The 26,401-nt window shown below is 40.1% G+C and overlaps 1 protein-coding gene across 1 annotated transcript in view; it reads left to right on the plus strand.

Moving 5' to 3' along the window:
• Nucleotides 1-374: 374 nt before the first annotated feature.
• Asxl3 (ASXL transcriptional regulator 3) overlaps nucleotides 375-26,401 on the plus strand; it is a 109,158-nt gene continuing 83,131 nt past the window's right edge. Inside the window, exons 1-3 of the mRNA XM_015987193.3 lie at nucleotides 375-483; nucleotides 2,210-2,318; nucleotides 21,106-21,227. Coding sequence (XP_015842679.3) covers nucleotides 406-483; nucleotides 2,210-2,318; nucleotides 21,106-21,227 — 309 coding nt within the window. The 5' untranslated portion in view covers nucleotides 375-405. The remainder of the gene's footprint in view (nucleotides 484-2,209; nucleotides 2,319-21,105; nucleotides 21,228-26,401) is intronic.

Genomic DNA, 26,401 nt, shown 5'->3' on the forward strand with positions numbered 1-26,401 from the left:
TGCAACTTCCAAGTTGTCTGTAATATTTTAAAACTGAGGCTTCATCATGTTATTTTGCAAAATAACACCACATAAAAGTTTGAGCTTTGGTTTCTTTAAAGTACAGTGTTGGTCGCTTTGTGAATAAAAGCATAATTTGAGTTTGGGAGACTTTTTGCCTGAAGCCTGTAAAACAGATGAATCTGATTAACTTTGGGGAAGCTGGACTGGCTCTTTATTGTAATGTAGATGTTTTCAAGGGTGGCAGTGTATTTTAAATGGCATGTAAGGAGGTGGTTTTTGTTTTTTGTTTTTTTCTCAGACTCAGAGAATGGTTTGGCTTAATCCGTTGTGTCTCAGCTGGGCTGATTTTTTGCACACTTCTCTTTTTCTAGTGGAACCTCTCCCTTAGCCTGTCTGAATGCCATGCTTCACACTAACACTCGAATAGGGGATGGGACATTCTTCAAAATCCCTGGAAAGTCAGGCCTCTATGCTCTCAAAGTAAGTTGAATGGTTTTGCATACTGTGTGTATTCTTACTGTGGTTCACACATATTTTTAAATATATAAAGGTAAACACAATTAGATCTTTATGAAAGACCTCTGTGCTTGTGAAGGTTTTCACCTCCCACACAAATGATTTGGTGTGGAGCATAAACAGTGATGGATTTCTTTAAGTAAAACCATGGTTTCACTTCATAACATGGGGTAATAAAAAATAGCTGTGGCTTCCTTGGAACTTCTTGATTCTTTGAAATTAATAGGGAAGCATGTCACAGAGCATCAGCTGGGAGTTTTAGGTGAGCACAGTGACCATACACTTCTTGACTTTATTACAGTCAGCTATGTACACTTTGCACCTGTGTGCCTTCTATAAAAAGAAGAAAATCTCCCCTTCTGCTTGAAGTTGCACTGATTTAAATCATAGATTCAGTGTGGTAGCAAATAGTAAGCTCAAGAAGTTGGTTTTTGAAAGCAATAATGAATGTATGTTGTATAGATATATAAACAGAATATAGCTATAGAAAATAAACATTTGTTTGGCAGTGGTAGTACACTCTTTAATCCCAGCACTTGGGAGGCAGAGGTAAGTGGATCTCCATGAGTTTGAGTCCAGTCTGGTCTACAGAGTGAGTTCCAGGACAGCCAGGGATACACAGAGAAACTCTGTCTCAAAAAAGAAAAAGAAAAAGAGAGAGAGAGAATGAAAGAAAAATTAAAAATATGAGCTATATAGATAAAATATTAGAATATGTTTTGGATGAACGAATCTTAATTATCTGGTGGACTCCTCATTGCTCTTGAGAATGGGAAGTGGCATCTAGAACAGAAAATTCCTCAGGACAGCAGCTTTTGCTAAAGCAATTGAGAATATGATCTACCAGAATAATTATACTCTGCTAGAATAATTGAAGCTAGTATATTTTAGTAGACTACCCAAGTTAAAAAGAAGTTATTGCTTTAATAAGTGATGTATAATAAGATAAAGTTCATGAGTTTCCTTTGATATGTTTGTTTTTAATGTCAAGAGTTACACCTGCAAAGAAAGTCTTGTGTGAGTAGGGACACCTTCTGTTCTTGTCACATTGTGTGTTTTAGAAAATAACACAAGCTCATGAAAATTGCTTGTATTTTTTTTTCATTTGTTTTTGATAGTCTCTTGGGTGTCTCATTTCTTGGTCAAAATTCTGAGTTGCCATTCTGTTGTCATTGCTTTATAAGGGACGGAACATAAGATGGAAAAAGTGCAATCTGTACATGACAAAAGGACATATTTTTGTATAGGTTTATTTAAGATTTATTTATATATTTTATGCAGAAGGGTGTTTTGTCTGCTTGTATGCACACCAGAAGAGGGAGTTCGATCCCATAGAACTACAGTTGTAGACGGCTGTGAGTCATCATGTGGTTGCTGGGAATTGAACTCAGGACTGCTAGAAGAGCAGCCAGTACTCTCAACCACTGGGACATGTCTCTAGCCCTGTGTGTAGATTTTAGAAGACTGTCCGGAGACGTTAACCACGGTGATGGTTTTTTCTCAATGCTTTAATGTTTTCCCATCTTCCACCCAAAGGAGTAACTTTTATAGTAAAAAAAAAATCAATATTACAATTCTGAATTAGATATAACTCTGATAATACTTCAGGATTCTAAAGATATTATTCAGTTGCTAATACACCTCTATAAATCTTTTGTTGTTGTTGTTGTTTGTTTTCAAAATTATACAGAAAGAGGAGTCATCATGCCCAGTGGATGGAACATTGGATCTAGTGTGTGACCCAGACCTGGATGGCACTGAGATGGCAGAGGCCAGTGCCAACGGAGAGGAGAATAGGGGTGAGTGACTCACACACCCTTGCTCTCTTAAAAGCTGTATCTGTCATTCAAGTGTCAAGTCATTACTTGCTTTCTCCACCGTTACAGATGCGATGTTTCTGCTACTTTTTTATCACTTAAGATTTATCATCTATCATTTTGTATATAAAAGCTTAGCATCAAAGAAAACCCCAACATCCTTCCTGTTTTGTTATTTTAAACAGTTTCCCTGAATAACTTTCTTGGATGTTACCAGAATCTGCATATTCCTCCCATATAGTGATAGAGGATTCCTGCTTGGTGTTTCTGCTTTTATTTCAATGGGTGGCCTAAGATCAACAGCATCTTATGACTGGTGGTTCTAGTTCTTCTTACTGCCCTGGTTCTCGTAAGTTAAGGCTAGATAGTGTCACTGTAACTCACAGAATCAAGACAATGTCAGCTAGATTTTCCTTTCACAGAAGCCACTGTGCTGGTTCCCAGCCAATTCGCTGGTCCCACAACTGCCCACATATGATGACTGGGGAGGAAGGCTGTAGAATTAAAGTCTCATCTGTGGACTCATAGGAATTAGTAAGTTATCTTTAGGCAAACAAACCTTGTAGAAATATTGCATTTCAGTAACAACAGGAGTCATTCATTTTGCTCCTAGCGTAGTGAACACCACAGCCCTTGAACTGCTTGTGCCTCTTAGAGGTCCTAGAAGCTGGGTGCTACTTCACTCCTATTTGAACTGCAGACATGCGTGTGAAACAGATTATGTCTTACCAGAAAGGCTACAGTGCTCCATACATTTTTACTATCCTGCGTTTGACTCAATGTCCCTACTTCTCTCCCTTTTGAGCCCTCCTCCTACTGCCAGGGTAGTCCTCTGGCAAGGCAGAAAAACGCAGCTCTGGCATCCTGGATGAACTGGTTAGTATGGCCTCTTCCTGTGTTCATACACGGTGGAGGAGAGTCTGCCTGAGTCAGTCTTAATGTTGTGCTGATTGAGTGTATGACAGTATACACAGTCAGTATACTCTCTCTCAACATATGCTCCTATCTTCTATGAGCCAAGCACAGTTCTCACCAGCAGTAAACAATAAAGCAGCTTGCTAGTGAAAATTGAGTACTTTGACAGACAATTACAAAGCAAGTATATAAAAGTTGTTCTTGTCCAGTGGTGACAACTGATACTCGGACATGAATAAGCAAGTGTCTACTGAGGAATCAATAAACTCCTTCATGGAGTGAGAGAGCAGAGGTTTAAGGCCCGAGAGTTCTGGGTAGAGGGAACAGCAATTCCAAAGGCCTTGAGGTAGCAGAGTACCAGGAATGTTCCCCAAACAGCAAGAGATGGGTGCACAGAGGGGATTTTAGTAAATTGCAAAGTCATACAGCCACATTATATAGCATCTTCAGGTATCCAGATAGTGTTTTACATGAGATACTGAACCCTTGCATGGTTTTAAGGTGGAAAGACAATAGCCTCAACTGGATTCTGCTAAGATCACTAAGTATAAGGAAACTGGGAGAAAAGGGCAAAAAATAGGGAGGGCAGTTGGAGACTTTTGTCACCTTTGGGGGATGGGGAGGTGAGGACACTGGAAAGGACAGAGAAGCAATGGATGGGATGACAGTGATTAGTTTCTGGATATATGTGAGGGATGATCCAACAGCAGCTGCTCACAAATGTAGAGTTAAGATAAAGGAGTTGAGGGTGAATCTAGACTTTGGATGTGAGTAATCAAAGACGAGCATTCTTAATACCTTAGCTTATGTGTCAGTTACATTTATTGTTGTTGGGCAGAAGCTTAGAGTTTATTTTGGCTCACAGTTTGAGTGTACAGTTCACCGGGGTAAGGAAGTCATGGCAGCAAGAGCCAGAAGTGGCTGTCTCATCGCATCTACTGTTAGGAGAGATGAAGGCTGGGGATTGGCTTACTTGCTTCTTTTAATTCAGCCTGAGACTCTAGCCATAGAATAGTACAACCAGTTGGTTTGGATGGGTTTTCTTATCTCAGTTAAGCTCATCAAGAAACTTCCTCACTGGCATACCCAAAGACATGTCTCTGAGGTGATTCTCGATCATGTCAGGTTGATGATAAATAGTAGCTGTCCCAACTAGAATGCTGGGTTTCCAAATGATAATTGGCTTGGGGGAGGTTTATTGAACAGGAGCTCAGGTTGGGGGTGTGGGACATGCGATTGTATTTTATAGTTCAGGTAGTTGTGTTAAATGGTCACCAAATTGCCAGGAAAAGATCGGGCGGAGAATAGACACCTGGAGATTTTCCATTGACTGGAATCATTTGTAGACATGGAATTGGTTGAGGACACTAAAGGTAAATCTCAAAAAAAGAAAGTAAAAGGAGGTTCATGATCTCAAGGAGGGCACTTGATTGTCTACAGATTGGAGAGACTCTAGAAAAGGGTGAAACAATGTGTTTCTTAGAAGACAGAGATTCAAAAATGTCCATACTTCCTCCCATAAAAGCACTAACCACTCCAACTCTGCTTAGCTTTTGATTAAGATCAGGTGCATTGTCATCCTTATCTACCTGGATGTTTGACACCAATCTGGGCTGGAAACATTGTCCTGAGAAGAGCAGAAATTGGGAGGGAAATGGGGGGAGAGAGATGGGAACCATGGAGGAGAGAAGGAAGAATACATTTCTACTAGATTCATGCTTTGTTGATGCACTCGGTGAGGACAGAAACAGCCTTGGGGACTTTGATCACAGCCTGCATGTGATGGGTTCTTGAGAGTGAGAAGGAAACCTGGAAGGACTGCAGACAGTTTCAAGGATTCGAGGATTTTTGAAGGGGAGGAAGAGGAAGTGGGAAAATACTTGGAAAGGGGATATAATGGATAAATTACTTTTTTTTGTTTAATGAAGAGAAAACATTAGAATCATTGTGTGTTTACTGGTAGGAAAATCCCAGTGGAGGAGAAATGGATCTAGTGGGAGGGATGGGCACTGCCATGTGCTTAACAAGAGGAGAGAATGTTGATGAAGATGAAAACCTGCGCAGATGAAGAAGCTGGTTTTAGCTAAAGGCACAGGCGTGATGGAAAGCAGTCAGTAGAAAAGTCAGGCTGTTTGAGTAGAAGGACAAGTGGGTGAGTACACAGACATGGGAGGGTCCCAAAGAAGGCCCTTCTTGCTTCAACTTCTTCTAAGGAAAGGATGTCAGTTTGGTAGCCAAAGGCTGGAGAGGGGAAGCATGCTCAGAGATTTAAGGAGAAGATTAGGTCAACCCATGCATCTGATAGCATTAAGGCCATTTCCCTAAGCTTATCAATGCTGAGTGTACTAGAACAGCATTCCTATTGTGATTTCTCACAGTTACGTTCGGACCACTGAACATGTACACAGGTAGATTTGACTGCCATTGAGGTCTTGTCGTGTGGCTGATGATTCAACATAGGAATGAAGGAATGGAGGGTATATAGAGGAGAGATTTATGGTCACCATAGTGTTTAAGACAGATGTTACTAGTGCCTTGGATGGATGGGTTTACCTAGAGGAAAAATTACCATTTTTAAATTAGAACAAAGATATAAAAACTGATAGAGTCCCTGATTATGGGATTCAAGAGTAATCCTGAATATTGAAGCCAAAAATATGATAGAAATAGTATGGATAATGTTTACCAAGTAAGAGCTAAAATTTTCCAGAAATGGAAGGTACCCTGGAGTTGGCCAGAACATGTAGCTAAGAGTAGGAGTTAGTGATTGGTGCATACCTATTTCACCTGGACTGGACACTGGCCGGGCTACTTTTAAGTAGACCAGCTGTGATAACCCAGGAGCAGTGCCCACCCGATCAAGCCTAGTAAGAGCACAATGGTGGTCCCTTTCTCTGTAAGAGTCTGGCAGCCACTCTGTAAGAGGTGAATGGCTGGCTGTGAAGGGCTTACTCTGTGATCTAACTGCCTTTGAGTCACCTGTGTCCTTGTAGATAATTCCAGTAAACTTAGGGTTCATCAGGTTGGACTTGGACAGATCCATGAGTAAATGAACTTTTACATGCATCCAGAGTGAGTCATTCAGGATACATATGCTCTGATGGCACAAAACGCAGTACTGGGGTCAAGTAAGGAACAGGGAAGAAGAATGGTCCAAAGAGGCAGTGAGGGTCACATAGGTCACCTACCCTATTCCGAGGCCCAGTAGTACAAGATATGTGCAAAAGACAAAAGTCTACCGTGTCGCAGTATCTTGGGGTCCTGGTGTACATGGGAGAGAGCCAAGATTTGTCAATCAAGAAGCAAAGTAATGATTTGGAGAAAATGTTGAGATTGCAGAAGTTTTTCTAGTGACTGACCCAGAATTCCAGGGGAGACAAGGATTTTAGGGCAGGGATAGAAGATAGGGAAGGAGACCTCAGCCAGTAATTAAGTCAAAGCAGGGATAAGCAGACTCCCCTAATTTGACATGTGATTAGGTACTTCACAGAATAGCTCAGACCTGCACATATCCAGCTAATGTGACCCAAATTAGATTTCCTGGCCTCTCCTTTGAAGTTGCATTAGGGAAATTGCTTTGGGGAAATCGCTGAAAGAATAGTAAATAGCTTATTTCCTTGAGTACTCCTTGGCTCACCCACCTTTGTATCTTATTGCAAACCATAATTGCTTCTTGCAGGACAAGCATATTTCCTATCCACAAAAGTACCCTGTGTAGTGTGGAAAACCTAGAGAGTGAAAATCTATTGAGAGCTGATGATGCCAGCCAGCCTTTGCAAATAGTCCACATTGCATGAACTTGCACGAACTTTGATATTCACAGCATTCCTCTGATGCAGATAGTATTTATAGGTTCTCTTGCTTGATTTGATCACAAAGAACAGTCTTAGGGACCTCTCAGATTGTATCCAAACCCAGATGTGTATCCGACACCAAAAGCCAGGTTCTCACTATTCTGATGTGCTGCCTGGAAAAGCAGGGAACAGTTATTACCTAGTGGTAGAGGTGATTTGCCCTTCCAATGTGAGCCCTCAGGTGTTCAGATCATCCCCCTGAGAAAGTTTTCCACATGTGTGGATAAGGATCTAAGGGAGAAAAGGGTGAGAAAAGCAGAGGAGGAGGAGAGATGGACCCACTACCTGTTCTATCTGTGGCCCCTCCCATTGCTTCTTTGGTGTAGAGACTGAGAAGTATCTAGGGGAATAATAATCAGTGATTGGTAAGATACCTTTGGCACAATTGAAAGAATCAGTCTGGTATCACCGAGTTATTTAAAATTAATAAAGATTAATTGTTGCACCATCAGAGAGGGAAACAAAGATACCTGGGAAGAAGTGTGTTACATTGACTGATAGCAAACTGAGGCTGGAGAGATGGCTCACTGGTTAGGAGTGCCTACTGATCCTGTAGAGTTTGTTCTTCAGTGCTTGTGATTCCAGCTCCTGGGAATCTGACACCCTCTTCTTACCTATACTAACATGAAGAGATACGTACACATATACTTAACTTAAAAATAAATCTACTGGAAACAACCCAGATGCCTGTCAACTGAAGAATGGGTTAAGAGAATGTGGTACATATACACAATGGAGTATTACTCAGCAGAGAAAAACAATGACAGCATGAAATTTGCAGGCAAATGGATGGAACTAGAAAAAAAAAATCATCCTGAGTGAGGTAACCCAATCCCAGAAAGACAAACATGGTATGTACTCACTCACAAGTGGATTCTAGACATAAAGCAAAGAACAATCAGACTGCAACCCACAGAACCAGGGAGGCTATATATATAGAAGGGGGGAACCTAGGATGACTGTGGCTTAGAATAAGTTTTGGTTTTTTTTTACTTAATTACTGGGCAAGCCTCAATGAAACATTTCAATATTAGGATAAGAATTTATACTGTATCAAGCTGATAATAGATAAATAAATAAATAAATAAATAAATAAATAAATAAATAAATAAATAAATAAATAAAATGAAAAAATCTTAGGGGTAAAATAATACCAAGCAACAGTCTATAGTATCTGAATGCCAGTTCCTGTGGTAGCGTTCATATCACTGATGTCCTGCTTAAACCTTCTCTTGGAGTCAGCTGACCACAAGAACAGGTTCTTAGAAAATGGCAGGTGCTTTGCCAAGGTACTTTTATTAAAGTTCTGTTGAAACAGTTCTCAATTTTGGCTGTGAGATTTATGGGACAAAGAACTATGGCTCTGCCCATGTCTCTTTGACTTTTGTGTCCCTCATATGAACAAGTATTGAACACACAGACTTGAGAAAGTAGACTGCTCAAAGTTTACAAGCTAAGCTCTGGAGATCAAAGAGTGATCCAGGTGAATCGGTTGATACATCGGTGTTGACAAGCCATGACAAGCTATGCCTGTATCAGTATAGATCTGTGTCACACAAAGAAAATATTATGAATTTTATGGTCTATTTTAGGCAGAGATTTATGAGTGTGTTTGTGTCTGAGTTATTTTTGAGCATAATACAGAGGTATATCATAGCTTTCCTCACATGTTAAGTTGGTTTACAATACGTTACTCTCTTGCAGAGCCCATAATAGTTTATATTAAATAATATCACCAGTAGACAGTCTTTACCCTCTTCATCCTCTACTTAAAAGTTGCTATTAATAAGAAAAAAAGTGTCTCTTTTGTAGCTGTAATATATTTCATGCTTAAGATAAACAGCAAGCTGACCCCTTTCTTTTAATGAGGAAACTGGAGAATGTATAATTTTCATCTACAAAGATCAAAAAAAAAAAAGTTCTGCTTGCTATTAGCTCTAATGGCTTCAGAGAGGAAGCCACACTAAGGCCAGGGAATTAGTATTTTTAAAGTCTCCATTTACAGAGAGAGAGGAGAGAGAGAGAGAGAGAGGAGGGCAGGAGAGGAGAGGAGAGGAGAGGGGGGGAACAAAGGCAGGAAGGGAGAAAGGGAGGGGCAAGGAGAAAAACAGGAACATATATCCAATGTTGTTTAGACCTTAAATCCCAGTATATATAATGATTTCACCATTTCAAGAATTTTATATGACCCCTTTTCATTCTTCTTTATAGCCAGTTTTATAAGTGGGTTTCTGATTGTGTGATTCTTGGCAGAGTTATGTTAACTTAATGAAACTCTGTTCAGCTCACTCTTTGTTTTCATTGGCTCAAAGGTTACAGTTGGAGGGGTTCTTTTTTTTTTAATATCAAAAGTGAAAGTTGCTTTCAAATGGCTCAAGTGTATGGGTAAGATCTCTGCTGAAGCATCAATCACACAGAGACCAGGAGCTTCGTGGAGAAAGTGGGAGAGTTCCTAATGAAGGCGCAGGCCCGCTGGAGGAGTGCACACAGTGTGTCCTAATTATATAGCATATTCACACTGGGAAGGGGTGGAGGCGGAGGGTAGCAGGGGTGCAAGGGGAATGACTGGAGTAACTAGATCTACCCACTGAATTAGTTACTTTTTCCTGTCGCTGTGACAAAATGCCCGAAAAGGGTGACTTAAGAAAGGAAGGGTTTGTTTCTGCTCACAGATTGAGCAGGAAACACAAGGCGGTTGTTCATGTTCCTCCCACAGTCAGGAAGACAAAGATAAATGCTGGTGCTCAGCTCAGTTTTTCCTTTCTAATTCACTCCAGATCTCAGGCCATGGGATGGTCCAGCCCACATTTAAGGCAGGTTTTCCTCTTTAGTTAAATTCCTATGGAGACACCCTTACAAGACACACCCATAAGTGTATCTCCTAAGTGAATCCAAATTGAATCAAGCTAACAATGAAGATTAACTACCCCAGGGTCTTGTTTTTCTATTTGCCTGTGGTGTCCCACTGTGTTACTTTGCAAGATGCTAAGTGTCTACACACATGTGGCTTTTTTTAATTTGGGGGGTGGGATATGCAAGGTGTTGTAGGCAGGCTTCCAGTTGGTCACTGAAGAGACAGTGTTGCCACTGTCTGCCTGGCATCCCTTCCTGAGAATTTTGTTGGCATGAGAAAGAAATTCCTTCAGGGTTTGTACCATGCCACCTGGTTTCCTTGGGTTAAACAAACTTGTCCCTTATCCAACATCTCTGCATTTTAATCAACAGCTTGTTAACCAGTGGAGGCACCTGCTCTACTTTGGTGGGCTGCAGAAACTTAAGTATGTGGGAATAGTGTTGTTTTAGCTACATATGGAAGACAGTACAGAGGGAAGAGAATACTCTTCAGAGAAATGACCATTGGTGGGATGTCAAACTTCCTCTGCCCACACTGCTTCCCTTTCCTCATGCTTTTATCCCTGCCCACGGATTTCACAGTTCATGAGAAATAAACGAGATTTCAAAAGATCATTCTGCTGTGACTTTTCTTGTACCTAGTCCATTTAAGGAGACATTTTCCTAAACATGTCCAGGGAGGGTAGGAATCTTCAAATCCAGCCCTCTTAGGTTTTTTCCCTCTGTGTTTTTGATAACCTTTATAGCAAAGAAGGATTTCCTTATGTTGAGTCTTTGTGCTTTTAATTAAAACAATTTTCTCCTTTCTTCTGCTGCCCCGTGATGGAGAACAGCTGGTTACCATCACCCCACCACCCCCTTTGTCTTCTCCAAGTGACTCCCTCCCACTCCTTCAAACAAGACTTAGATATTACTTCCACTTCTTTTATCCATCAGGGGCCTCTTTTTCTTACATCTCCCTCCTTGAACTGTGAACTCAGTTCATGGATAAATGGGTTTTAGTCAGTTTTAACAGCTCTGAGCCACGGGGGAAGAGAAAGTTTGCTTTTCAGTGCAGATAAAGTTCCCCCATTACATATCATTTCCTAACTTCTCTTGTGTTACAAGAGCAAAATTCCATAATAACGATAAAGATGAGAAGGAGTGTGATCTCATAAGAAAAACAAGCTCCCTCTCAAATAAAAATACAATTAAAGGTATTCCCCCAATTATTCATCTTAACGAGCTCATTTTGATTTATATCATCAGAGACATGTACATTGGAACAAGGCAGCCATGCTCTTTAAAAACTGTACGTTCTTGTTGGTGCCAGATAATCCATTTTCTCTATCTGTAAAGTGACTTTTTACAACTGTTTCTCAAACAGCTATCTGTGTACCCTGCCTGATACTTTACATTCTGACATATGACGTGATTAGCAATAAGTCCATTAGTGAAGACTGGCCCACACAAGCCTTTTGCTCTTATATTTTTTTCTGTGGTCTTTCCTGTGTTTCATTTTCTGGGTCTGTTGTTTTATTTCTATGCAGCTATTCCAGGAAATGGAGTAGCATTGACGATCTGGGGTGTTATGCCACTATAAGAGAAATAATTGGGGAGCTGCAGTAATAACTCAGTGCTTGCCCCATGAGCATGAAGACCTGAGTTTGATTCCCATTACGCATATTAAAAGTTGAGTGTGATGGTACATATTTGTAGTCCCAGCACTAGGAAGGTAGAGACAGGTAGATCATTGTGGTTCACTGGCTAGCCAGCCTGGCATAAACAGTGACCCCCATGTCCCCATGAGACACTTGTCTCAAGAAACAGGTGGACAGTCTGAGGAAAGACATCAGAAATTAACTCCTGCTCTCCAAATGTTTGTACATATAAGTGCATGTAAACACAAACATACACACCCATATGTATAAACACACACAACAATAACAACATATGTATACACATGTACACATAGCAACTTACAATACAATGTAGTTTTGTTGTTGTTTAGCATTGTTTTTATTTTATCTTCTCTGTCACTACAGATAAGCTTCTTGTACACTGTTAGGAGTTCCACAAGAACACCAAGCTACACAAACATAACATACATGCAGAGGATGTAGGTCAGACCCATACAGGCTCCATGATTGCTGCGTAAGTCTCTGAGCCCCTATGAACCCTGCTTAGTTGGCTCTGTGGGCCATGTTCTTCTGGTGTCCTCAACCTCTATGGCTCCTACATTTCTTCCTCCCCATCTTCCTTGGGGTTCCTGAGCTCCATTCCCAAGTGTTTGGCGGTGGGTCTCTGCATCTGCTCCCATCAGTTGCTGGGTGAATCCTCTCTGATAACAATTTGGCTAGATACCGATCTATGAGTATGGCAGAATCTCTTTAGAAATCATTTCTTTTTTTTTTTTTTTTTTTTTTTTTTTGTGTGTGTGTGTGTGTGTGTGTGTGTGTGTGTGTGTGTGTGCTGGTTGTTTCGTTCTATCCTAGGTCTCTGGGCTATTCAGCCTCTGGTTTCTGGCCATCCAGGCTGTGTTGGGCATAGGCTCCCTCTCATGGCATGGTTCTTAAGTTGAACAAGTCATTGGTTGGCCACTCCTACAAGTTCTGTGCCATCATTACTCCAGCACATCTTGCAGGCAGGACAGGTTGTAGGCTGCATTGGTGTCCCAGTCCACCACTGGAACCCTTGCCTAGTTACAGAAGATGGCTGGTTCAGGCTCCATATCCTCCATTACTAGGAGTTCTCGCTAGGGTCACTCATAGATTCCATGGAGTTCCCACTGCACTAGGTTTCCACATTCCCCCACACCCAATGCCTATGGTATGTTTTACCTCATACAAACAGAATCTGGTTTTCTTTGTTTCCATTATTCTGAGAAATTCTTACTGATTTTATGATAGGATGGGAGTTAGGCATCAATAAGGTGCAACTCCTTAGGTATGCTTTTCTTGTTAAATACATCATTTTAGTTTGATGCTTTCTCATTGTCTAATATGTTTAAAGGGATACTTTAAAGGATACTCAGAGATATTAGCATAATTAAATCAGAATGGCTGATTAATCAATACTTGTAAGGAGTGATTCCTGTAGGTACATCTTCTGTGTGGGAAATGTTCTTAGTTACCTTTGAATCTTCAGTGTTTCATCCAGGGCAAACCAAAATGTTTATTAACCATTTGTTGACATTCTAAATCAGTTATGTTCTATGATAGGCAATTACAATTTGCTTATCAGTATCAGCCACAAAATCACTAAAGATTCACAGCATTGTCTTTTATGGCACACATGCATGTACACGCACACAAAGCATACTCATGAATACACAAGCACATATTCGTACACACACATGCACACATGCATGTCTTAATTAGTTTTTATTGTCAACTTGATGCACCGGGGAAGGACCATCAGTTGAAGAATTTGTCTCTTTTGGATTGGCCTTTGAGCATGTCCGTGGGGCATTTTCTTGATTGCTAATAGTTATAGGAGAGCCCAGACCACTGGGGCTATGCCATCCCTAGGCAGATGGTCTTAACCTGTACAGGAAAGCTGTCTGAGCCAGCCAGAGAACAAACTAGTAAAGCAGCTTTCCTGAAGGTTGTTGCTTCAGATTCCGGCCTTAAGTTCCTGCCCTGACTTCCCTCAGTGGTGGACCTGGAAGTGTAAGATGAAACGTTTTCCTCATTGGGTTACTTTTGGTCATGGTGTTTATCATTGCAATAGAAAAGTAATCTAGTAAAATATAATATTAGCATCTTATTTTATGATTACTTTTGGTTTACTTTTTTCCCCTAAAATAAGGCTCCACAGAGCTAATGAAGCAGATTTTGGAAACATAGTGAGAATTTCATTCTCTCAGCTATATTTTATTCATACACATTATTGTGCTAAATAATGTCAAGAGCCTCAATGGTTAAAATGTTGAGACTCTGTTCTTTAAGAGTTTCTTGAGAAAATTGCTATTTCCGTTATTTTATTGCTAGCAGTCCTCTGTTGCTAGTTTGTTTTGGCATATCATACCCTTGGAGTGTTTTTTTTTTAATGCAACAAGGAAACTTCCTTAGGCCCAATTGACTGTACCCACTTTGACACAGGAATAACTTTAGAGAGGACATCTCTCCCTAGGCTGGATCCAAAAAGGATTAAGGAATTACCTTTCTCTGAAAGAATTGAAGTCCAGGAAAATTTTAATTGGGGTCAAATGGATTTCCTGTTATTTTTTATGTCAGTTTTTATACTTTTTGGCATGCATTTTAGTTGCTGCATTGATCCAGAATATCTACTTACACAATTTCAAATGTAAGTACTATGCACAAAACACACTGTAATCCAAGTTGAGACCTTTGGACAATTTCCCATGTGGGCTTTACTCTGGAATCACTCCCTTATTGATCTTTCAAGACAAAGTATAGTTATCACAATTATGTTTCTATTGGCATAGTTTCTTTGGAATTAATTGCTCTACACCATTGTTCTTTAAAAAAAAAGAATAGTTTTTAAACAGTGTGGTTTTATAATGTGTACATATACATGTGACCAACTGTAAGTGGGAATAACATCTAAAAATCCAGGCAGAAGGTTGAGAGAAGACAATATTAAGTGATAAAGAAAGGCAGGGTGGGCAAAGGGGGCATTGAACATGGAAGAGGAAAAGTGTCTATCTGTGGGGAGCTATGAGTGGAAGGTGGGTGCAGGGGGTAGGGAGAGCTGGGGAAAGAAACCATAGAAGCACAAACATTGTCACAATGGCATCTAACATACAATATGATGACTTAAAGGTGAACGGTAAACCTTGTGGTCCCACAGTTGAATCATGAGCATTTTTGTATGTTTATTGACTCTTTGTTCTTCAGTTTTTGAGAATGGTCTACAGTTCCAATTAGAGATTATCATGCCAAGCAACTTAAATCTATTCAGAGAAACAAATATCACATATCACATATTTTCTCTCAATTTTCAGTCCTATTATACATACATACACACATATACACATACATATGTACATGTATGTAACTATGAAATTAAAATAGAAACTGTTTTGGAGAACAGAGCGAACTAATAGGAAGGACTAAAAAGGACTAAAGGCAGGAGAGAAAAGGGAGGGTGAGGGATTGAGGGGGATCTGCTCAACATATAATGCACATGTATGAAGCCTGTTTACCCCATTTCTTTCTGCATTTCATTTTGTTCTGGACATGAAGAACATATTTAGTAAAAGTTGTATTGTGAACTAGTGATTAATAAATAGACAGTAAAACCCAGCCCACTTTTAGAGAATTACTGAGCCCAATGGTGGCCACAGTGTTGTCCCAGCTCTCAGATATGGTGTCTATTCATTGTGATGTTTTTCCGCTGACAGTATATATATCAGTGGCATTTTTGTAGGAACCTGTTGGAATTTGAGAGCATCGTCTGTGATTGTTTTAGGAAACTAATAGAGAGAATTAGAAGAAAATTGATAGAAATGAAATGAGTTGAAGTCCACAGCCTTTCCTGAAGGAGGCACTTCAAGTAGAGATCTCTCAAATCGCTATTGCTTCTGGGTGTGGCTTAGTGTGATGCACAGTGGTGAACAGAATGAAAAGCCTGTATGGAAGTGACTGAATACGGTCCTGGCCCTGGCATGCACTGTGGTTTGTGCCCACACTGCTTCTGCTATTTTATGTAGCTTAATGACTTTTAGCTTTGACTTTGAAATTTTGTTTTTATTTCCTTGTACAAAAACCATAAAATTGTGGCTTTCCTCTTAAAGCAAGGCAACAAGTAAGGGTGGTACAGAAAAATACATTTATGCTTAGCACTGGTCCCTGCAACTGCCAACTCATTTGTGAGGAATGTTCTTTAAGTTGGCTTTCCTATTTGTCTTAATTGACTTTAGGATATATATATATATATATATATATATATATATATATATATATATATATATGTATGTATATAGATAGATAGATAGATATAGATATAGATAGATAGATATAGATAGAGAAAGAGATAGATAGATAGAGATATAGAGATATAGAGATATAGATAGATAGATAGATAGATAGATAGATAGATAGATTAATTTTTCAAAAGGTTGCTTTTCCCCCCAATTTTAAGAACTTTTATAAATGCTTTTCTATAATTAAAAACTACCTGTTTTTCTCCTCTTCCTTCATCTCTTGATATAAACAGTAATTAAAAGTTAACTGCAATGATAGATACTTTAAATGAAATTAATGAAAGTCAGATTCAAACTTCAAAGGTAATGAATATGGAATAGCTTGTCTTTGCACATAAGTAAGTCCTGAGTTGCTGAGCCCTTGGGTGCTGTGGCAAGAGTACATTCCATCACTGCAGAGACAGTCAAGGCTGTATCCCCTAACTTCTTCTAAGGATGTGTGGTAGGAAGAAGCATGGCTTCTGCAGAGGCAGTTAGGGGAGCTTTTGGAGAAGCTGTTCGAGTTTGATCTTCTGAGATCAGTTCACAAGGCTGAGTGACGGGGGAAGACTCCTTGGGAAGGATACAGTGAGAGTAAGTGCCACACACAGCAGGGGCTTGTGCCCCAGAATCATCAAATGCCCTCCTTGGCTACCTCAGATGTGGTGGAGGTTGTAGAAGCCAGCGCAACGTGAGACCGGAAATACGGGCAGATCGATAGAGTCTACTTTCTGATTCCTCCCTCATTTGTGTCTTGAGTTGAAGATCAAAGCTGGATTTGTGGGGCAGTTGTTCTTCTGTTAGTGAGCTAACGGGTGGATTAGAAGTGGATCTTCACGCGACCACTCAACTTGAAACATATGCAGGTTGTATGGCATCAACTATTGCAATAGCATGTTCAAGGTCAATGGAATGAAAAAGAGGCCAGAGGACATCTTGGAGATACCTAGAAAAAGAGACCACAGTTGGCTGTGACACTCCCACCTCGTCTCTGGTTGTTAAGAAGACTTCATGGCTGCCTATAACCTTTGCCTTCAGTCCTTTTGAATAAGGAGTAGGTAGCTTGTGTGTAAAGTGATAGCCGAGAGGCAAGTTTGAAACTAGAAGATTAAACTGAGCTTTCAGTTTGCCTTATTTGGGGAGACAAAATGTAGGATGCAAAGGTATCTCTGTACCTTTTAAGAAATACTGAACACCAACTTGGCCAGCGAAAATGCACATCCTTGTTTTTGTTTCCTCGTTCTCAGTGTATTCGTCTATGGTATCTGTGAGAAGGGCAGGTTATCTTCTTTAAAATTCCATGCTTTTCTGACATACAAAGACCTGTCATTAATTCTGTGATCACACTAAAATAGTTTAAAAGAAAGGAAAAATCCCAGCTCCCATTCTGTCTTAAATGCCAAGAAGATATCAGGTTCTAAGCCTCATGTCAAGGTTTGATATTTATTGGATAAATCATCTGTCCCCGTTGTCCGATTTCCTGGCTCTTGTTGTAACTTCACTTACAGGGAATTTCCTTTGATCTCTCCTCTGACATTAACTTATCTTCATTTTGCCTTTCACAAACCAAGCTCCGCCTCTTAGATGAATACTCAGACCTCCAATTATTTATTTATCACATCTATTCCTATGACAGCTGCAAAATAAGTATAAAAGGGTGAAAGAAAGCCTTGTGTTCTGTCAGAATATGAATCTGCATAATCCATTTCCTCAGTGGATGGGTATTTCCCATTCTTCTACCCTCCTCTCATATGTTTGGCAAAAGAACGAATGAATTAACTCAGATGTTCATAGTAATCTTTAGGTTTATGTTTGTCCATGCTTAAAACTAAATATGTCCATTATAAGCCACTGCTTGGGGTCTAGGGATGAACACATCCATACCCAATGCCAAGGCATAATCATTCATAGATTTTATTGTTGAGTGCACTTCCTTTCCCCTTAATAGTGTATTTTTTTTAATCAGAAGCAAATATTTAGAGAAAACCATTTTGACCCAGAGAATCATGTCAAGATCAATTGGAGGTGTGAAGGGGACAGGAGCTGAAACGTGGTGTTATTGGTGGTACTGCATTGAATTTTGAAGGAAGGGCAAAGAGAAGGCTAATAATGTGGGGTCAGGGAAGGCCTAGCTTGAGAATGCACTTTATGGTTTTCCTCGGGCCTGATCTCTCCACCCCAAAGTCCTTCATTTTGAGCTCTGAATTGAACATACTTTTGGTACATGGCTGTGAATAACTACAAATAAACACAGGACAATAACAGAGCTAAAACATACATGTTGACACTAAAGTAGATTTCCTAATAAAGGGGGTGTCCTAGGTCAGCGGGCAAGAGGCAGGATGGTAAGAGCCACAGCTGTTCTCTTCCGGAAGAACACACAGGTGCACCCTGCTCTCACAGCAGTTGGATAATGAAAAGGGCACAAAGGTGTGGGAGCGCTCAGTCAGAACTTGTTATTGTTTGATCCCGCTGCATGGAAGTTTACATTTGGAAGATTGATGATTCTGAGCCAGCGAGATGGCTCAGCCACTAAAGACACCTATTAACAAGTCTGAGGACCTGGGTTAGATCTCTGGGACACACATGGTAGGAGAGAATTGACTCCTGCAAGTTGTCCTGTGACCTCCACACAAGGCCTGTGACATGCCTTCACTCAAACACATATAAACAAAGTAAAACAATAAAACTTTTAAAGTTTTTATTTAAAAAAGATGTACCATTAAAAATGTTTCTTAAATAAATTGATAGTAAATTTGAATTTACATCTTCAATGAGCTAAAGCAATTTCATATCTTCTGTGAGTTTCTCATTACCTGCAGACTTCATTTGGTTCTCCATTAACCTGGTCACTAAATTTTCAGTTTCCTGAGTAGAGGCGCCACCAAGAATGTAGAAGTCATAAAGCATATTTGCTAATGTCTACTTTATTTTTAGCTGGACTTTTATTATGTCCATTGCTGTTAGTTGGTCCAACTAGGATGATATATCCTGTCAGCCACCTTTCTGTCACCTCCTTGCCTGATCACACATTATAGAGACTTCAGAATATTAAAAACAGAATCTGTATAATTGGTGGACAGATAGGTCTATCTTTGGAGTGTGATCTGGTGGGTATTTATTGGTAAAGAAGCTTTGTTGAAGTGTCAGCAACCAGACCAGTACAGTAGTCATTTCAAGGAAAGAAGCCTGGTCCTCTGGTCCCCAGTGTTTACTCGGGACATGTTATAAAGGGGGTCTATACTAGAACATCTAGACTGTCTTTGTGAAAACTGTCTACTGTATCAAGCATAAAAAAAGCCATCTGATCTTTAATTCAAAGACTTCTGTCTGTATATGTATATCCAGTTCTTTTTTTTAAAGATTTTATTTTTATTTATCTGCATGTGTGTGTATCTATCTGTGTGTGTGTGTGTGTGTGTGTGTGTGTGTGTGTGTGTGTTGATGAACATGTGTGAACACTTGCCTGCAGAGTTCAGAAAGGGCCATCAAACCCTATGGAATTGGAATTATAGGCAGTTGTTTTCCAACCCACACAGGTGCTTGCAACCAAGCCTGGGTGCTTTAGAAGAGCAAAAAGCCATTAGTGAGCCATCTTTCCAGAAGCAGATGCCAAAATATGTTTACTATAGTACTTTCTGGTTCTGTTACCCTACCACTGAATAACCTAATCCTCTAATCTCTATTCACTTTCCACTTAGTACATCCAACATCATGCAGCTAAATTCTAATTCTTAAAATGTGGAACTTTTACCATCAGCTCTTCATTTTGAAGGACAGTACTTTTGGTAGAAAACAGTCAGCTACGGGACTGGGCTAGCCTGGGATCCCAAGTATGATCTCATTGTCTGTAACAGTATGTGACTTTCTGAGCCTTTCTGAGTTCTAGTTTTCTCTCTGCCCTTTATGGAAATGACTCATTTTTCTTGTAACAAATAAACGCTAAGAACTAACTGAGATCCCATATGTAAAGTTTCTTGAAAAATAATTAGCAGTAATTAACATTTTTTGCTAAATATGTTCATTTTGGCTTTCTAATTACCTTCTGTATTAAAACAAAACTCAATTAACTCTGATTTCAACAAAACTTTTTAATTAATTACATGTTCATTTCTAGGTGGGATATGCTAGTCTTTCAAAAGCAAATCTTATGTAAAGAGTGTATCCATTTTGGACTAAAATAGCTATCTTTTCTTTTTTTGAGGGCATGTGCTGGTTATTGATAACTAAATAGTCTTTTTTCTATAGTTTTCTTTAAAATTCTGTTCAGAACCTCCTCCCCCAAGTTGTCATCACTTGGAAAACAGTCCTGACTTCTCTTTACCCAGTGCCCTTAAAAAGTCTTGTTTTGAGCTTTGACAATATGTTCTCGGGTTATTTTCTTCCATGAAACTTCCTCTTGCCTCCTGCCTTTGACATATGCCTCCATTCTGCCACTTATTCTGCACTGCCTCACTCTGCTTCTGTGAATCTCTCCCCTTCCTCTAGTGCATGGAGAGCAGGGTCTTTCCCTGTGCTCCTGCTCAGTGCCTCCCCACTGGAGGACGGCCGAGGAAGAGCTTCACAGCAAACGGTTCACAGAGCAGTAGACTCTGTGTGCTCTGCGATCATCCACTTCAGGACAGCACTTGTCAATAGCAGTGTTTATGGAGAAAATTTCCTGTGTGGGGTAGGCTAAAGGAAAGCCCAAACCTGACAAAAAAAAATTTGCCGAACTCATTGTTATATGTAGAGGGTAAACTGAATTGATAGCAAGCATCATGGATCTTATCCCATAGGAAGAAAAACACAGTCTGGGACTCCATGGATTCTCCAGGGGCTGGCTAGTGGGAAGACGAATCAGAGTTTTAGTCTGTGGACCTGAGTTTGTTTAAAACAATTTCACTCACTGAGATGGTTCCAGTGTCGGATCTACATATGCAGATAGACATAGTGTCCATTGACCCCTGAATTGTAAGGCAGGTACATGACTGTTTGTATGTCATATGCTTGCTCTAAGGCAGACACAATCTCCCGTGGGAATGAAAGCCCAGCCCCCTAGATCAGTTAAGTGGAACAGTGGCTGCAGTTACTAAATGATCCCTCCTCTTTGAATCCATATATGTCTCCTTGTACTGTGCTATTGTGCTGTATTTTAAGTATCCATTTTCAGCTAGAGAAAGCTCCAAGTGAGTTAATTACAGTGGCTGTAAAAAGAGGAATTCAAATTAGTAATATCATTATCTCTCTCTGCTTCTAGTGTGTACGAAGCAGGTAACGGATGAAGTACCTTCCACTCGAGACTGCAGCCTTACGAACACAGCAGTGCAAAGCAAACTGGTGTCTTCCTTCCAGCAGCACACCAAAAAGGCTCTGAAACAGGTAAGAGGCTGCCTTGTGCACTCAGCCCTCCAATTCCGCCTACGCAAGGTTATGGGGGTGGTGCGCCCGGACCAAAGAAGGTAACCAGGATCCTGAAATCAAGCAGTAACAAATCAAACTCTGGATTTGGCTGTTTCTGTAATATTTAGTATAATAATTTTACTATATATTGAATACTAGGTATTGATTGGACTAAGAACTCTGATGTAAAACAGAATAGGAAATATGCCTGGAGTCATGTTAAGAACGTGTGTGTGTGTGTGTGTGTGTGTGTGTGTGTGTGTGTGTGTGTGTGTGTGTGTGTGTGTGTTACATAGTAAATCCAGTTGGGCTTATAATTGTGTTATATAATTTGGAAATTATATTTCTGTTTATGATCATCCTGTTTATCTAGCATTTGTCGCAGTAATGAGTATTGTTCGATACTGAATGGAACTTCATCTGTGTATCACAGAAGCTAACTGACCTTGTTGGCCTTGACCTGTGTGGCCTCATGCTTTGATGGTGGGGCGGTAGAGGTAATGGCTGTAGTATTGGGTTCTGGGCACTGACACAGCCTGGTTTAAATCACTGTTGTTCTGAGAATCTAGGCAAACCACTTTCCTCTCTGATGCTCTTCCATCCCATCAAAACTGGGGGAGTAAGAGTACTTTTTACGTAGGATTGATCTGAGGGATAATCAAGATGATATGTAGGAAGCTGTGATAGAGCATGGTTGCCCCGTGATCCCCACTTGGTGAGTGTCAACTGGGGTCACCACACCACCAGGTCCTGAAACACAGGAGAAAGAAAGCTCCCATGGTGAGATGGGCTGTGGCGTCATGGTTACACTAAATGTGTCAGCTCCATCCTGCAACTCTGCCTGCCCTGTGTTTAATGCAAGTCAGGAACAGGGTTCCAACTCCTGCAATGTGTTTGTAACTAGGAAAGGAGAAATGATGTTTTCCACAGCAGCTTGAGCAAAGTTCCCAAGTTGCTCCTTGATGCTCTTATAGCTTCTTCCTCCTTTTCCTTATCTTCCTACCCTCCCACTGTGGTTGTTTTGTTAGTTGAGATCACCTCTCCCTGTTAATACCAGGCTGGTCTTCAACTTTCAGCAGTCCTACTACTTCTGCTGGTGTTACACCTCGGGCTTGCCATAGCAGCTAACATTCACTTGTAGATTTGGGATGCTTCTACCCACCATCGCTGCCTCAAAGGAGGAAGTTCAGGAAGGAAATTGAGCATTTTAATATTGAGTTATGTTACTTTTCTATTCTGTATTAATTACTGAAATGATGGTTCTCCCATCCATATTTAAGGTACTGACAGTGTTTTTCCTACAGAGGGCTAATCTTCTTTGGTAACTTGCCATTCATATCATGAATTTTATGAAACGTTTTTTAGATGCTGCAGTGCAAAGCTGCGATTGGCATTGATAACCCTTTTTAATTTGTGAAATAAAGGATAGAGTAGGTAGGCAAGCCCAAGCAGATGCCCACTCAAGCAGCAAATAGGAAATAGGATGTAGGCAATAAAATACTAAACAGCACAAAACAAAGAGTACAGAATTGGACACTTGTGGCTGTGGCATTTAAGAAACATAAATTGGATCATAAATGAAACGTGTGCATCCAAAGTGTGAGGCCTAGAAGATGTGCAGACTGTGAATCGTGCTGGGCATGAATGGGAAGAGAACATTCAGATCTCTGTGATGGATGTTGGTGTCATTTTTCTCTCAATTTCATTATTTCAGCTTCGTATCACTTGAATTCTAAACAATTATTAATGTTGTACAACTTTGACTTAGCAATGTTGTTGGTGATTCTTGATTTCTCCCTTTTTCTTTTCTTTTGTAGTACATCATGTGCTCATGAAAAGCACACGTTGCTTATAGTTTAAAGTTTGTCTTTAGAAGCGTGTCCTGTGAGCTTCTCAGTTATGGGAAAGAGTCATTTATTCCTTTCTTAGGACTTCTATCTTAGAATCAAGTAGCAAATTAGCAGCCAAGTAGATGTGGCTCAATACAGGTCGGATATGCTAATGTTCCATTAATCACTAATTTGTATTGTAAATAACATTCAAAAGAAAAGCTTCCTGGGCAGAATTTTACTGAGATCCCTGTAATTGCTGAATGCCTTAAGACAGCATTTAAAACTTGACTGAACATATGGCTCTTACCTTGTAACCCCAGACAATATGCACCTGTCATTTGCTTTGGACAGTTGAAAGATTATAACCAGATAGAATTTTTATCTATATCTACCATATAAACATGTATATATATGTCTGCACATGTTTTCATGTATGTGAATATGTCCCATGTATTTGTAAACAATCACAAATCATAATCATAGCATATAAGACAGCTAAATCACTTTGGTGATTATTACATGAACTGATATTTACATTATTACTCACCCTGTGAAGTATGAAAGCACGCATGTGCCTGTTTTTATTTTTTTATTGCTGTTTGAGAGAGGGTCATATGTAGCCCAAGCTAGTTGAACTTAGCATGTAGCTAAGGATGGTCTTGAAATCCCCATTCTCCTGCTCCCACATCCTACGTGTATCACCATCCCCAGCCATAAGCCTATTTTTCAAATAAACCCAGGTCCAGTGAATTAACCTAAGTTGTTCAAGACCATCAAGCTGGTAACTCTCAGAGACAACCCTTGAATCTAAAATTGCAGTTTCACATTCTATCCTCATCATCAATACCTCCTATCAGCATATGGTATGTTATTGAGCATATAGTGTTTTTGAAACTATTTATGGAAATATACACACTTAAGTTTTTGTATGACATTAGTAACAGGGAGGTCATTAGGAATACCACTTCCCAAAACAGACTGCTTGTGTTCAGTACCTACACGTAATGATGGCCCACTCTCAGTTACATTAGCCACTTAAAATTCATGAAAAATACATTCTCATTCTTGCCCTCCTATGGTTAAACATCTCTGAAGCTGCAGTTAGTTTTTTCCCCAGCTTTATGAGAAACCCAGGTGCCAGGGGACTTTCTCCATCAGCACACATATGCACCAAAGAACAGGCTGAATCCTCAGAGGACCCCAGCTTCATTATAATACCATTTACATTATGATTTAGGTCTTCTTGTAGGCTTTCAAAAGGATAATGGGATGAAATGCCCTAAAATAGAGAATCTGATCTACCATAACTGGGGAGAGAAGATCACCTTATCCTCATGAATGTCAACTCACTTCATAAATATTTATATAAACTTGAAAAAAAAAAAGTCTCACACTACAGAACCCAATATGCTGCTAGTGTCCTTTGGGGTCAGCATGCTCCCATATCTCTCTGGGTGTATGAGTGCACTTTTACTTTGCTTTGCTTAATAAACTTGTTCTTAAAGTGTGTGTGTGTGTGTGTGTGTGTGTGTGTGTGTGTGTGTGTGTGTGTGTTCTGATTCAATTGAGCTGCAATAGAAAGAAGGAGGTGAAAACAAATTCCTAAGAACGCAGGAGCCTTCACATCACAAATAAGTAAAAACAATGACTAAAACAGGAAAACAAAACTCTTGCAAGCAAAGCCAGACACAGCATCGCAGGTCTAAGCTGCTCACTCATTGATATACAATGACACTATAACAAGCAAGTTCTTTGACCTCAAAGCTGGTGACCACAATGTCCTTCTAGGCTGGACTGTATAGAAGCTGTAGTGCCTTGGCTATTGGATAGAATATTGTTATTGCTCCAAAATACCTGTATTCCTTTTACCTTCAAATCATCGTGGGGTTGGTTAATGTGATGGGCATAACTGCATGGATATCGTCTTATTTCCTTGCAGTTTTGTTGTTGTTGTTTTTCCATGTAGGCACTCTCAGAATTGTCCGCTATTTCCTTGTTCCCTGTCTGCTTTCTGCTCTGCCAGTGAGTTCTTAAGATCCTTAGACAATGTGGAATGATTAGATTTTTGAACTTTCTAGGACACAAAGCAAGATTATATTTTGGAGTCTTAACCAGCAGAACAAAATGATAGGAAGGATGTGTTGTGCTCTGGCAATGGTGTGGTAGTGATGGTAACCACGTGTCGCCTCTGTTGAATTGATTTCCCCCAGTTTTCCTAGGATGGTGGAAGTTGCAGATCCTTCATCCTTGTGCTATGGTGGAGCAGATGCAGTCTTGGGACTTTACTGTGTGATGGTGGTGGCGGTGGTTTCCTGTCACCAGTCACAACACTTGCTGCTGGTGCCGGACACAGACAACTGTTCCCCATGTGTGCACTTCCGGTTATTTTAGTGTTAGCAGTCTTTGTGGCTGATATGTTCAGATTCTCACTAAGGGCCTAAATGCGTTCTGCACATTCTTAAGTTACATTGTTGGTGTGGTTTCTCTATTAAAATGCAGTAAACACTTTTTGTTTAAAGTACCAAGTCAACACAAAAGCTTCTGGTACTGAGCTTCAGTTTATTTATTCCCATTAGAGTAGACGGGAGGATGACTTTCCTTCTTTCTTTATTTTCTTTTAGAGCATTATCTGGAAAGCTTTCTGTCTAAAATGAAATGTTTATCTAAAAGTTTTTTTCCTATCGTTTTATAAGAAAACATCACACTGTATATTTCTGTAGAGAAAGCATATTCAGCTGGCAATTTCCTTTCCCTTTCACAGAAAGACACTGCTAACCAGAAGTGAGTGTGGAGTTATAGTTACTTTGTTCAGAGACATTTTTATTTAATTTAATTTGATATTTATGCATATGAATGTTTTGCCTATGTGCATGTGTGTGCACCAGTTGTATGCCTGGCACCCCTGGAGTCCAGAAGAAGGCATCACATACCTGTAATTGGAGTTCCAGATGGCTGTGAGCCACCATGTGCACCCTGGAAATTGAACCTGGGACTCTGGAAAAAGTAGCATCTCTTCAGCCAGAGAACTCACCTCTTGAGCCAAAAGCATGAAGTAAAGAAAGTCACCTAGGCACACTGTGAGGCCTGCAGTGACACACTTCCTTGAGCAAGGCTGTACCACCTAAGCCTCCCCAAAAGTGTCACCAGATGTTGACCAAGTGTTCAAATGCCACTAGGGTCAGTTGGCATTCAAGCCACTGCACCTCCTGTCATTGGCATTGATAACCAACTGTAGAACTTTGTGCTTATGGCCAGCCAGAGGGGACAGTTATTCATTTCAGAGTGTTCTAGACTTCCCATCTGCTTATTTATTTAGATTCT

Source organism: Peromyscus maniculatus, chromosome 19 (genome assembly GCF_049852395.1).
Source record: "Peromyscus maniculatus bairdii isolate BWxNUB_F1_BW_parent chromosome 19, HU_Pman_BW_mat_3.1, whole genome shotgun sequence".
Classification (NCBI taxonomy): Eukaryota; Metazoa; Chordata; class Mammalia; order Rodentia; family Cricetidae; genus Peromyscus; species Peromyscus maniculatus.